Source organism: Anolis carolinensis, chromosome 2, assembly GCF_035594765.1.
Source record: "Anolis carolinensis isolate JA03-04 chromosome 2, rAnoCar3.1.pri, whole genome shotgun sequence".
Lineage (NCBI taxonomy): Eukaryota > Metazoa > Chordata > Lepidosauria > Squamata > Dactyloidae > Anolis > Anolis carolinensis.
The window spans coordinates 246391105-246405697 of NC_085842.1; the positions used below are offsets into that span (position 1 = coordinate 246391105).

The 14593-nt window shown below is 37.6% G+C and overlaps 1 protein-coding gene across 2 annotated transcripts in view; it reads left to right on the forward strand.

The window, feature by feature from the left end:
* The window catches only part of rorb (RAR related orphan receptor B), a 186845-nt gene extending 173223 nt beyond the window's left edge, over positions 1–13622 (forward strand). For both annotated transcript variants that reach the window (XM_062971996.1, XM_062971997.1), the window contains one exon: positions 928–13622. In XM_062971996.1, the coding sequence (XP_062828066.1) occupies positions 928–1083 (156 nt within the window). In that variant the 3' untranslated portion in view covers positions 1084–13622. The remainder of the gene's footprint in view (positions 1–927) is intronic.
* The last annotated feature ends 971 nt before the right edge of the window (positions 13623–14593 follow it).

Consider the following 14593-nt stretch of genomic DNA (forward strand, 5'->3'; position numbering starts at 1 on the left):
TGTGAATTAATTATTCCACAACAGACAAAAGAAAGTCCCGGATCTAGAAATTCCTTCCAGCCAGAAATTTCAGGGGTGGGAGGGATAACTGTGTCAGTTTGTTTTAGTATAAACAACAAGAAGTCTTCTTTTGGTTAAAGTTGCATCTGTGAGTTACAGTCTACTTTGATTTACTTTTGTTGCTGCTCTTGAAGGTACCACAAGACTCTTGGTTGTTCTTGTGGGCAAAAGATCTTAACTGACTATGTATCAAAGGGCTTTGTGTTTTTAAGACACAGGTAGACATAGCTCCATTTCCTTCCGAAATTCGGATGATTCCACCCCATCCAAAAACAAATAAAACTAATATGTAAGATAAAAACCAAAAGCAGTAAATAAATATTTAAAGTTTTACTGCTTTTGGTTTTTATCCTACATATTAGTTTTGTTTTTGGATGGGGTGGAATCATCCGAATTTCGGAAGGAAATGGAGCTATGTCTACCTATGTCTTAAAAACACAAATATTTAAATATTTAAAGTCAATTGAAAAAGTCTGTTTGGAGCTTAATACAAATAATAGCCAGAGAGGGAACGTGTTGCATCTCTAAAGGGTAGTTATTCTACAGCTGAAAAGGTCTTTCATGCAAACTCACTTATGTAATAGCCTGGGTTTATGATACAAACAAAAAACAAAAAAAGGGGTTCCATAGTTGATCTTAAGGAAGAGATTGTCTTTAAGGCAATCATCAGATGATAGTGAGCATTATGAGATAAGAGCATTTAGCCCCAAACCCAGTCTCTCCTTCTTCTACAAAATTGATTTTAGAACATGAACATTAGTTTTATTGGATCTAATCAGTTTGAAAATAATAATTTTATGATCCTTTTGTTTTCACGGAATAATATTTCTTTCCCTTTACTCCTTTCTGTCTTTCTCTCTCTTACAGTTAGTAGCCAAGATTCCAACTATCACTGCACTTTGCAACCTGCATGGAGAAAAACTGCAGGTATTTAAACAATCTCATCCTGACATAGTGAACACACTGTTTCCTCCATTATACAAGGAACTGTTCAATCCAGACTCTACCACTGGCTGCAAGTAAAAGGAAAGATAGAATATGTCACATAGTCCTGGAATGCATCACTGTTAAGACAAAAGAATTGTTTTCATGAAGACTTTCTTTTTTAAAAAAATGTCACTACTGCAACACTAGGAATGTCCTGCACTTAATAGAATTATTTTTCACCGCTACAGTTTGAAGAATGTAAATATGCACCTCTGAGTGGGGCCTGTTTTCATTTCTCTTCTTTTTGCTATTTTTATTTCTCCTTTTTTTAATTTTTAACTTACCAGGAAAATGTTGCAAAATATAGAACACTGGGTGTTACTTTTATTTTTGATTTTATTTTATTGGGGATGTGTTTTGGGGGAGACAACTGTTTATAGACATTTTATTGTAGATATAAATGAAAACAGAGGGGCAATTTGCAGTATTGCTCTTGCTGTTTATTGTTCAAATATAATTTAAGAAAATTCCACTAAACTAGGCTTAACTATTTCTATGTTTTTAACTAGTTAAATGCATGTGGCAATTTGTAACTGTCTTGGAAATAGGTGTGCGTGTATGTAATATATATATATATATATATATATATGGGCATGAGCCTTTCCTGTGTGGATGCAGCATTGGTGCAAAGACGATTCCTAGGTGATGGCGGGTAAAGTTCCCTGTTTCTCTTTTGCCGTCTGAAGATGTACACAGGCATTTCCATGTAGCATTCCAAAAATGGAGAGGTAAATGGGATTGTCTGTTTTTAGCTCCCACATCTAATCCTCCTTTTCCACTCAGTGTGAACGGTGGGGTCTTCCCAATTCCTGTAAGTGTCTGTTACCCTATGTGTGATCTGAAGGGACAGGGGAAAATAATCCTAGTGGGATCCTTGGCTACACAGGCAAGGATCATGTCTTGTGTATATATAAAAAGTATATATCAGGGATGGGCAAGTTTGGTATTCTCTGGGGCTAACTCTACCTTCAGACAATGGTCATGTGCCGGAAGAGTATGTTACTGCACAGTTCAACATTGTCATCATCATCATGGATGATCCTAATGCAGTTTCTTGGCTGGGGGATTATGTAAGAAATAGAAAGAAAAGATGCCAGGTTTCTAAATCATTAACTCTCTGACACATGCACAGTCCTCCCCTGCAAGTAAAATTGAATTGCAAGAGTTTAATTACATAATGATTCCAATCTGGGTTTTGGATAAGATTGCCTCATGAGTTACTAGTTAGCCATCCTTGTTGTATATTATTATATAGTACACATATATATGAAATACGCACACACTTGTTGTAGCTTAAAGAAAATGCCTATTTTCTAAGGATGCTCTCTTGCATTTTTTAAACTCTCCATATAATGTGTTGGTTTTATGTTGAGCAATTGGGCTTTTGCTCTGCCATCCATTCACATATAATGAAAACATGATTCAATTTCTGGTCAGTTTGTATATAATATGTATGCAGTACCCGGTCACTGAATGATGAAAAGTCAGGTTAGTATTATTGGTGCCAAAGCCTTGTCTGGATAATTCAAAGGGACAGAGATAAAGTTATTGGGAGAATCTTTTTCCTCAGTGATAGTAATAAAGCATATATTAAACATAATATTATAGGACAAAATGCCAATAGAGTATTTAAACTACAGAGTAAATTGTATACCATCCCAAACAGTACATTTGTTTTGTGAGTCAGAAAGAGAGTTTATTTTATTACCTTCCTGAAACAAAAATAATAATAATTGTTATTATTATAGGGCTCGGTATTGCTCTGTGTTCTCCAGGGGATAGCGAAGTAGGCCCATGTTGCATCTAAAAGTTACACAAAGAACCAACCAGTCATCAGCAAAGACATTATTGTAAGCTGTAGGATGAGAGTGAAGGCTTTCCATGTGTACACCCATCATCTAATGCAATTGTAACATTCCAGTGTCTGGGTAAACAGCTGTTTTTACTGGTTCACTTTACTTCATATCCAAGGCTCAGGTGGCCTGTTACCTCTTAACAAAACTGGGGAAGCAGATTAATTCATTAGTGATAATTGTAATCTAAATAAAACAGATCTTGAGTCTACAAATGAAAAATTATTATTATTATTTTATATTTTCTCCACTAGGTCCTACAGTATTTCTTCAGAAGCCTCTTTTACACACACACACACACACACACACACACATTCCTGGTTCTATTACTGGAAGGAATTGTGAGGGCAGTAGTAAAGGAAGTCCCTTCAGATCCTATAATGTCTCCAGTGCTTCTTAGCAGTGTTTCCTCAAAACTGTATTTTAGAGCAAATTATTAGGAAATGGGCAGTTGTTTTCCAAGGATGGTTTTAAAAGATCCCTGTGGGAACAAAGAATCCATGCTCACTCATTCTGACATACTTTGGAGAGGCTGCAGAACCCTAGAACATATCTGCACAATCTTCTCTGAGCTTGTAAAGTTTACAATGAGGGACTGCAGTTCCTAGAATCCCACAGCCTATTCTGGCAAATGACCATGTTGGCTGGGGGATTCTGAAAGCTGTAGCTCTCCAATGTAACAACCAGTATTCCAATTTCTACACCTTCCACTCCTGGGAGATTCTGAGAACAATAGGCTATATTCTGCTCATTTATTCATTCTGTCATTCTCCCTTTCTAGCAATCATTGATTCTTTATACAGTATTACACTGTTCTTTGATACTTTATGCTAACCTTCCTTATATAACCCAATAACCAATGCTGTTTTTTAAAAGTCCATTATATATGTAGACTATACTTTTTCAGACTTTAATTCTGAACATATATAACACACGTGCCATACAAATACATTCTTGTTTCTTACTGAATAACTACCCAATGATAAGCCAGCATGGTGTAGTGGTTTGAGCATTGGACTATGCCTAAGACTAGGGTTCAGTTCCTCACTTTGCCATGGATACTCAGTGGGAGATACCTCAAATGAAGGCAAAGCCCTTCTGAACAAATCTTTAGGAAAAATTAGTTCCTTTTCTGAAAAGGTGAAATGATGTAATCCACCATGTTATTGACAGTGTTACCTAACTTCTTCAACAAAGAATTAAATCTGACATTGCATGATCAGCCTCTGGCTTACACTATGGGATTTTTCTCTCCACTTCAGTTAGTAGGGACCTTATCATATGCAGTCTTCTCTGTGTTTTCTTCCCATTTCTCCATGTTGCCGAAACACACCCTTGATTGAACTAGGAGCCAAAAGAAAATTACCTTTTTCCTTTTGTTGAGACTAGTGGAAGCATCTCCATCTTCTGGAGGAGTTATTTTGAATACCATTTATACCTCTAATATTTTTTTAACTTATAAATAGAAGAACTGAGAATAGAAAAGTTATGAGACTGATTTGAATTTTGACAAATATACCTTTAGGTGGGCCTAGGACCTCTTCAGGCAGGCAGAAGGAAAAGGGAAAAAGGGAGGGAACTGTCCTCCTTCATTCCCTACCATCTTTCCCTGTCTTCTGGGATGGCCTCCCATCCCACATGGTTTCTCATCCTTTCCCCGTTTCCTCCTTGTGTTCTTCAATTGGAGACAGGTAATACCCGTCTGGGCTCTCTCTGGGCTCTGTAGGACTCTGTTTCGGCTACATGGAGAAACGGGAAAAAGATGCAAAGAAGACTGCATATGATAAGGTCTCTCCTAACTGTTAAGTAGAAATGAAATGAAAGATTTCCATGAGTCCCACTGCATGCCAGCCCCAAAACCTTTCTAATCTTCAGTTCTTCCAGGTTTAACTAAGGAAAGATATTTCAGAGGTACAATTAGTATCCAAATAACCCCTACAGAAACTGGAGATGACCCATATTTGATAACATTTATTACAGTGAAAACCAGCACAATAGGACATTTCCAACCAGGGTTTAAGGAGATTTTATTATTTTTTGGATTACATCCCCCAGAATCCCCCACCCAACAAAGCCACATTGAACAATCTTGGACTGCCTACTATGACTTCTTGTAATTCTGCTGTTCCTCTTCAAATAACAGGATACAGAGACTACAGAATCTGCCCTAGTAAATGATATCCCTTCTTCCTTTACTTAATTTGTCTCTCCTCCACTGGAAGTAACAAACAATAACACTTTATATTGTCTTCTGATAATGTAAGAGACAGAGTCACTTTATTCTCAGTGTCTGAGCAGACAGATGTAGACTGCTTGTTACACTTCTACAGGGACTTAATTTTGTCTAAATGTCACTCCTGCTGGCTCCCTGTATAAAGAATTAATTCCAAGAGTCATATTTCCTTCTAATGGAAAGATTGCTTTACTGATTGCTGGGAAAACAGGGTAATAGAAGACATTCAATTAAACCAAGCTGTTTCCAAATGCAATATATATTTGATGATTGTGTTAGAGACCGTGCAGGATTTGAGGCTAAGAGCTCTTATGCTCTTTTGACTCTCATCTAACACAATCTTCTTGATTTCCTTCTTTTTTTATTCTGCCTGGGTTTTACAGTCATGGAAATTTGGGTAGCTTCCACATAGTAAGACTGGAATGAAATAATTTCTTTTCTCCTATGGCTACATCTACCCAAATTGCTACATTACAAATGGAACTCACTTTAAATCCACTTTGATTCATACTGTTAGCATGATATCAATTAAGAAAGACTAAGGAATTCTAACACCTACATCATGTACCAGCAAAACTGGACAATCTCAGTGATCTATTCTTCAGATAAGGTCAGGTTAACAAACTATTGCCAAGTTCCAATAATTTTTTATGGAGAATAAAAGATGGGGACATTCCTTTGTACAGTGACAAGTGTTTTCTCCATTGAAAATTGAAAGGTAGATCACCCCGTCCAGTTATGAGCATTTACCTTGGAGTAAATGTAGAGTTTTGAATTAAGGTGCAAGGGGACTCTCCAAAACAGTGAGATAAGAACCGTGGGAGGGAATATCTAGATAGGTAAAACTTTGAAACCTGAAACAAACAGCTTGGTTTTCCTTGACACTAGAAAGTGTGTGTGCTTGTGTGCATGTGTAACATGATTCAGCCATTCTGCCTCCTCTCTATCCATGTCTCTGACATGCAGTGTGAACTGTATGTTATACACTAGCACCATCTTACTCTTTCCTTTTCAATCTTCACACTTTGTAAATGACAATCACTGCTTGATGCAGATGTTGCACTGTATGCTGCTCAGGGATATATTACCTTATTAAAAATAATAAGATATATGAAAATGACAGTAATAATAAGGAAACAATTATTAGAAATGTGTTGAAAGGTACAGATTTAGATGCCAAAATGTGGAAGACCCAGACAAGGCTTTCAAGCCAGCTTTTAGAAATGATGTGGTTACAAACTGAATTCACTGTTCCTTTTACCTCTGCAATGTGCGGCCCTGATTTTACACTTTGATTCTGAGCACACAATCCATAATGTGACCATTTATCCTTCGGGGGGGGGGGGGGGGGTGGACTCTGTGAACGTAAAATGAATTTCAAACCATTGGAAAATTAACATTTGGATTTCAAAGATGTTTTCTAGGATCAAAGAAAGTGGATAAAGTACACTGCAACTGCAGACATGCTTACTTGAATATAAAACCTCTCGAAGGAAATGGCACCTAAAACTTATTATAGGTAAATGTGCAAGAATCTGGAATTTGGACTTTGAAAATAGTGACATGTTAGTAACATTAGCCACAATTTTGCTGATTTACCACATGGAGAAATACATGAGACAGATAAAGAAAATGGAAATTTTAAAAAAGGATTATTTCTTCTCATTTTCGAAGTGCCCTCCAATTGGCTTCTATGTCATGGCGAACCAATATTTTTCATAAAGTACCAAGTCATAACAGAATGAAAAGTACTTCATACAGTTATTTCTGCTTTTTTTTCATGTCAGGAGCAACCAGTCTTGCTTCTGGAGTGAGAGAATTGGCCGTCTGCAAGGACGTTGCCCAGGGGATGCCCGGATGTTTTGATGCTTTTTCCATCCTTGTGGGAGGCTTCTCTCATGTCCCCGCATGGAGCTGGAGCTGATAGAGGGAGCTCATCCACACTCTCCCTGGGTGGGATTCGAACCTGGCAGCTTTCAGGTCAGCAACCCAACCTTCAAGCCACGAGGCTTTTATCCCCTAGGCCACCGGAGGCTCCTCAGTTATTTCTGCTACCAAATACCAAGCCAAGTTCTTTATGAAAGTGTTACCCTATGTTACTTTTTACTCTTTCTTCTGTGTCAAGTTCTAGATACAATCTGAGAGAGAGAAAAGTGGCGCTCATGCTATTTAAGGACCATCTTGATATCAAGGTAGTAAATATTGTTTAGAAGAAAAGAAATTATAGGTTTCAGGTGAAGGTGTGGAATCAGACCTCATCTAGGTGAACAGATTGTGAAAACTACTAATACAGTTTCGCAAGTTGTATAAAAAGGCATCAAATCTGAACATACTCTTTATTTCCATTGTTCACTCTATTTTTTTATGTGCAGAAACTAAACCTTTAGGTTGGACTCCTTTTCCCAAAATTTGATTTGTCATATAAAGGAGAAAAACAAGAAATTTGTGTTTCAAATTCTAACCATTAATTCCTTTTCCAGCCAACCAGAATGTGAGTTATTCACTTCTATCCAGAGATGATTTCTCCAGAGCAATGAAAGTAACTTTCTCTATAGAGCAATAGTCCAGCATTAGCAACTACCTAATTCCACAAATATAGAAGAAGAACATTCTGGTGCTATAGTCAAGTATTTTCTAAATCCTATTGATCTCAGTGAGTGAGTTAAGTACCCCATTAAATCATTCTACTGCATGAAGAGGGTTTCAAAAGTGCTTAACCTTATGTAGCTCACTTCCCTTTGGCGTAAGCAGGATGAGTGCAATGAAAAGCCTCTTAGTTTTTTTCATTCTTTATGGTTCTTCTTGCAATCTTAAACATATGTGAGCATCAAGAGGAGTGTTTAGGGTGAAGAATTTGTCAGGTATGTTTTTCCCAGTCCAATATTTATTGACAACAGTTGCTGAACAGACTGGGACTCAATATGCAAAGGGATTTGGCAGCACATTTGAACTTAGCTGAAAGAAAGGAGTGAGTAGCAACCTGTACCTTGTGTGAGGCAGGATGATACATACCGGCATACCCCATGACTGTTAAACTACCACTCCTGTTCCCCTCTTTGCCTAAGGGGACAGCACTGGAACCTCTTCTGCTGGTTCAGTTTTGACAGCTGGAGAACAGCTGGACAGATGGGAACAAGGGACCCTCCAATATGGTCAGGGCATATAATTCACCACCTTTTCTACTCTGCCACTGACTCAGGGTTTTCACTCCATCACATGGGCGAGTCAGCCCTACTAGGAGCCCTCCATCTGGAAAAAACATATTGCCTTGTATACTACGGTATATGCAGAGACCTTAGCCAAAGGATTTCCAAGGTGGTGCAGACTGGGGAGCTGAGCTCTCCCTCTTGTAGAGTGAATTGAGGCAGCCAACTCAAGAGATCCCTTGTGGTCCTGCCACAACTGCTTCTTATGATCTTCTGGATTACATTATTTATGGACAAAAAATTAGTAATGTAATCATTTGTACACACACACACACACCTTCTATTCTGAGAAGACTTCAACAGTTGGAGAGGCAGGCTTCACAGGATCAAAGCTGCTGGACTTTTTGATAGTTTTGATAGTTTCATCTGCAATTCTCCTTGACCTCCCCTGAATCTAGCTATAACCAGCTGCAATTGCAAATTAACTTCAGTTCCCAAAGCAGGAAGATGAGACATGGACTTCTTAAGCAACAATTCATTATTATAAACTATCCAAACTATCTTCATCTTGAATTGTGAAGATCCACCATCTTTACAAAGGTACTGCTCATAATGCAGAAAAACACTCAATCAACACAGCTGCCTGGCTTCTGGACTCTCCCGGGTAGTGTTCCTAGACAGACTGTTGTAATGAAGACCCATACCATTGTAAAACTTAGTCCAAATAAATGGTCAAACTGAATGTTCTTAAGAATCTCCCAAGGGTAAAGATGGTACCACGTCCCTGGGCAAACAGATCCACATTATATCCATATTACATCCTCATAGTTCGTTCTGAATCTACATTTCACCTCCATAAAATCATGATTCAGAGACAGATATAGAAATAGTTGCTCTTCATTTTTGAAAAAGTATCTAATATCTCTGTGCCAGTATTGGACTACTACTCTGGACAAGAGTTCAAACGTCTGCTCAACCTTGTATAACCTTGGCCAAGTCCCACTCTGAGCAGCAGAGGAAAGCAAAAACACCTCTTCCCTTTGAATGAATCATGCCAAGAAACCCCCCTGATAGGTTTGCCATACATTGGATATGACTTAAAGGCACCCAATAACAACAACCTAGTATTTCTCCAGTGGTGACAAATGCATCAATACTTCCTAAAAACAGCAATCTGAATGTATAGCGACATGGATTGATTGTGCTCATATACTAGTGTTTTATAAAGTCATCCACTCAGTTTACATTAAGAAACGCACAAAAAGTTAATGAGGAGAGGTGGCTGTGATGGGGGGCACAAAACAGTCCTCTGCATTATGACAGATGAGACGGTGAGGACAAACCTGCGTACAGTGAATTTAGTAACTAGATGTATAATACTTGCCTATTTTTCTTGTCTCAGTGGTTAACCACAGAACACAGGATGAATGAAAGACAACAGCATTGGATATAGCAGCAATAAATTCTGAGTGTTATTTCTTTTTGTAAGAACATTTGCAGAAAATGTTTGCTTTGCACGCTGTCTTCTGTAAGCTAACATAAAGAAAAGGCTTCATCTACTGTAGATATAAAAGTTTTTGTTTTGTTTTCACCCATATTTGTTGGGTAAGGGGTTTTGGAGGATGGGCTGCTAACTTGGTACTGAAGATACTGCTATTGGTTGAGGGGGGAATGTATGCTTGTGTCTAGAAATGGCAGAGATCCTTAAGTTTGAATTGGCAGCAGACAGGTGTGTTCAACAGTGTATGGAATTCAGACATAAATTAAAAGAAAAATGTCACCTTGTTTTATATATATATATATATAACATTACCACATTGGGTCATTTATTATTCAAGCAGCAAACGCTCAAATGAATGGATGAATCGTATTGCAAAGTTGGGCTGTTGCAAAGAACAGATTTTACCCTCAAGAGTGTTCTACGTAAAACAGCTTATTTTTTAAAAAAGCACTTATCTTTGTCTTTGATTAATTCCCAGCTTAAAGAATTGAAGCAAATTAGCTTAGTCTATCAGCTTCTTGTAGGGATCAAATGCACTATGATTGTGTTCTTTTCAATGTGTCACTTCAATGTCTGAATCAGGCAAAAAAACATAATGTGTTATTTAATAAGATGTACTACAATGACATGACTTTTTGAAGTTCTGTTGTGTAAACCAAGCATTCCTCTCTGGGTGATGGGGATTTGCTCCTGCACTTATTTTGGAAAGCCATTGAATGGCCTAACGTTCTCTTTCTCTTTGCCTCTCTATTTCCTATAGTATGGCCTACTGCAAACAAAACACAGAGGCACAGTGATTGTACTTGTGGCCATAAACAAAGCACAACCAAAATGTATTGAGCTTTCCTAACTTCCTTTGAAATGCTGTAGATAGGGATGCTGTATTACATTCGGCTAACTTTCCAGGACTGCTTCTTAAGTTATTTTTAATTCACTCATATTAGTCCATGGACAGAGTAGCAAAGCAAATATATAGCCACCAAACCTTTGTGGTTCTCCTTTCAGCCAGAATAGTTAACAATTTGAGGGACAGAGAAAAAATGGCAGGACTTGCATAGTGGGACCACAAACAATAACACCCAAAAGAGAAGATAGGGATAGACACAAAAATCACAGTAAGTGTACAGAAAGCAAATTCCTAGCTTCATGGATCTGCATGAGGCATACCTATGTTTAAAGATATATGTAATTTTTGTATAATTATCTCTCAAAAAAAGTCAACAAACTTACAAATTGTGTAGAGACGGGATGTTAATAGAAGTGAAGCCATCACAGCGGTGTGTGAGAATAAAAAACCTGGACCAAATAATCCTTAGAGAGAACCACTCATTATAGTCTTTGCAATTCAGCAATAACACAATCTTAATAACACTAAGTGTCAGATAATAGAACTACCTCCCAATTCAGAGTCACCAAGCAGCATTTAGTCTCAGCATATGATGAATATTTGGTCTCAGAATTATATCAAGAAAGGTAGGAAAATATCACTGAAGGCTAATATAATTCTGCATAAGTCATCTGGCATGACAAGAGTCTTCCATCTGAGGCTCGTGGAATTTGTCTGAAAGGCAGACAGATCAGGCAGTGACATATCACAGTGTTCACCTGAATTGTTGCAAAAAGTCATGCCATGTTGGCATTGCCACTTAAGATCTAATTCATTAGAATCTTTTGGTCATGAACTGGAACTGGATGTGTGTGAATCAAAAAGCAATGCTAGAAGCAGTCCTCAGATGACTACCATGTCAAAAGTAACTTGTTCTGGCTGTAAACGAGAGGCAATTGACATAAATTAGGAATTGGAATCCCTACACCATTTCCTTCCTCTCTGCTATCTGCCTTGTCTGATAAAAACTGAAGGGACCCACATCCACACACAAGAATAAAAACTGAATATGTATTGTAGAAATGTAGAAGACAAATACAGTATTTTTTTCAAAAGGAATTACTTTTAATATATACTCGCAGAAGGTCTAATACTATGTATGCTGTCTCTGTAACTTTTTCTTGTAAATAACTTTGGGACAGTTAAAAAACGCTGATTTCTTTTCTATGTCTCTGTTTAAGCATAATACTTTGTAATGCTTTTTTAAAGAGAAAAAAACATCAAAGAGCAAATGATGTACTTGCTTCCTATGAGTGTAATGTACTCTTCAGTTTTTTATGGAAACTGATTGTAATAGATAAAGCCTTTTGAACAGCCTTGGTGTTTAGTGTCATACTCCTGTTTTAAAACAGGGAGGGGGGAAGAGTTGCCAATGAACCCTGCTCCAAGTCAGACTTGGAGAGGTGTTCCAGTGAGACTGTACCTTGAAAATTGTGAATACTGACTGTGTTAGAAAATTCTGTTCCCAAAAGCATTGCTCAAGCAAATGATATTTCCTGACAGCTTATCGGCAAATCTACTGACAAGGTCTTTTGCAAACGTCCTGCTGAAACAAATGAAAGTTGCACAAGATCAGAGAAGTACACAATCTGATATTGCCGCACACTCATGCTGCTCCCATTCACTTCAGTGGGATTTGCAAGTTTGTGCTGCTCCCATTCATTTCAATGGGATCTGCACAGAAGTTGGTGGACTGTGCTTAATGTAGTTCGTCAAGCCCAACCTGAAGTTAATCTTTCTCTCCTAGGAACAAACTATTTTTATACGTTTTTCTTTAAAATTGAGGTCAGATCATTGAGTTGCTACAAATGGAAGCCATAATTGACCTTCACCAAATAAATGTTTTAAAAATCACATTAGGGAAACAAAATAGCTGTAGTGTTAACAGCGAAGGGGACGGGGGGACAGACAGAAGCAAAAGTGCAAATGATTGGGGTTGCCCTTACAGGTAACCCAAGTATGATTTTCTTGGGTAGTATTTTATGATGATCCATTTATTTTAAAAATATATTTAGATTTAAATAAAACTTTCTAATATTTTTCTTTTTGTGGGGCGGGGTGGGGGATATCCCTAGAAATGCTTCCTCACTTTTAGAATTATGAAAGAAACTGATTTTCTTATACTTCCAAGTTTCAAAAGTTTTAATATTTTTATCCTATTTCCAGTACCTTTTTCTTAACGTAAAGTGAGATGTTACATCTCTGTGCTGTTGGAGCCACAAGTTATTTGGTGCTTGGCTGTAGCTGTTATTGTTGTAAGTTTATTTTAATCTCCCTTTTAGGAGTAGTTTGAAACTTTGATCAAGCATGCTCACCACCTTTGGAATTAAAACAAGACATTAGGGTTGCATTGTTGCCTGAACACAAGCACAGACTTTTTTTTTAAATCCCATCAGAAAGGTTCACTTCAAACTCATAAGAAGAGTTATATTCTCAAACAAAAATATCTCATAGCCTCAATGTTATTTTTCCCCAGGAAGATAATTGTATAATAATAATATTAATATTAATAATGTATTTTATTGGCCTATAGATGCAGAAAGCAAACACACAGAAAGGTGATATAACATTTGTTTGATGTCCGCAGTTTCCGTCCAACATCTCTCTCTCTCTCTTTCTCCCTCTCTGCTCTTTCTCCTATGTTTAATATTTATGTGAAAGTGAGTAAAAACTACAGCCTGATTCATTTAGAAAGTGACAATTTTTTTCTTACAAAATGTCTTAGGACCAATTTCTTCCTTCCCCCATCAAATTTTTAAACAGATTTTATATTTCTTTAGAATGTAATAGGGTTTTTTTGTCTTATTTTATGTCTTGTAAGTTATTAGTTCAATACTGTTAGCATTCCATAATAATGCACACATGATTTTTGAATGTTTTCTGTAAATGACAATCAATGTTGATGAAGTTCCTTTCTTTAATGCTGAACAAAATTAAAAAATGTATAAGAAAACAATAGTCTGTCATGAGTTTTTTCTCACAAAATCTGATTTTGTTTTTTCCTAGCAAGAAAAAAACTAAGAAAATGAACTATTAACATATGTGTGATAAAGTGTGGTCCTCCAGATGTGCTTGAACTGTACCGCCCATCATCCATCATCATTGTCTTCCCTGGAGAGAGCCGAGGGGAGCTTAAGTCCAACCTATGTGTTTAAAAAACAGTTCCCAAAGTCCTGCTGTCAAACTGTGACAGTGTAACTCCCTATATTCCACCCACTATCTGTATTGTGTATTTTCACTGTGTTCACCTTGGTCTTTGCTATAGAAGAGAATTACATAAAATATAGAACTGGAAGAGACCACAAGGGCCATCCAGCCCAACAGGAACACACAATCAAAGCACTCCCATCAGATAGCCATCAAACCTCCAGACAAAGAGACTCCACCACATTCCAAGGAGACATATTCCACTGTTGAACAGGTCTTACTGTGAGGAAGCTCTTTATAATGTTTAGGTAGAATCGCTTTTCCTGCAGCTTGAATCCATTGCTCCATGTCCTAGCCTCCAGAATAACAGAAAACAAGCTTGCCTCCTCCTCAATGGGACATCCTTTCAAATATTTAAACATGACGATCATGTCCCCCTCTCAGCCTTCTTTTCTCCAAGCTAAACATACCCAGCTCGTTATAGGGCTTTACTTCTAGATCTTTTACCATTCTGGTACCTTCCTTTGAACACATTCCAGTGTCAATATCCTTCTTGAACGGTGATGCCCAGAACTGGACATAGTATTCCAAGTGAGATCTCACCATAGAATGGGACTATTCCTTTCCTCAGTCTAGACCAGTGGTTCTCAACCTGTGGGTCCCCAGATGTTTTGGCCTTCAACTCCCAGAAATCCTAACAACTGATAAACTGGCTGGGATTTCTGAAAGTTGTAGGCCAAAACAACTGGGAACCCACAGGTTGAGAACCACTGGTCTAGA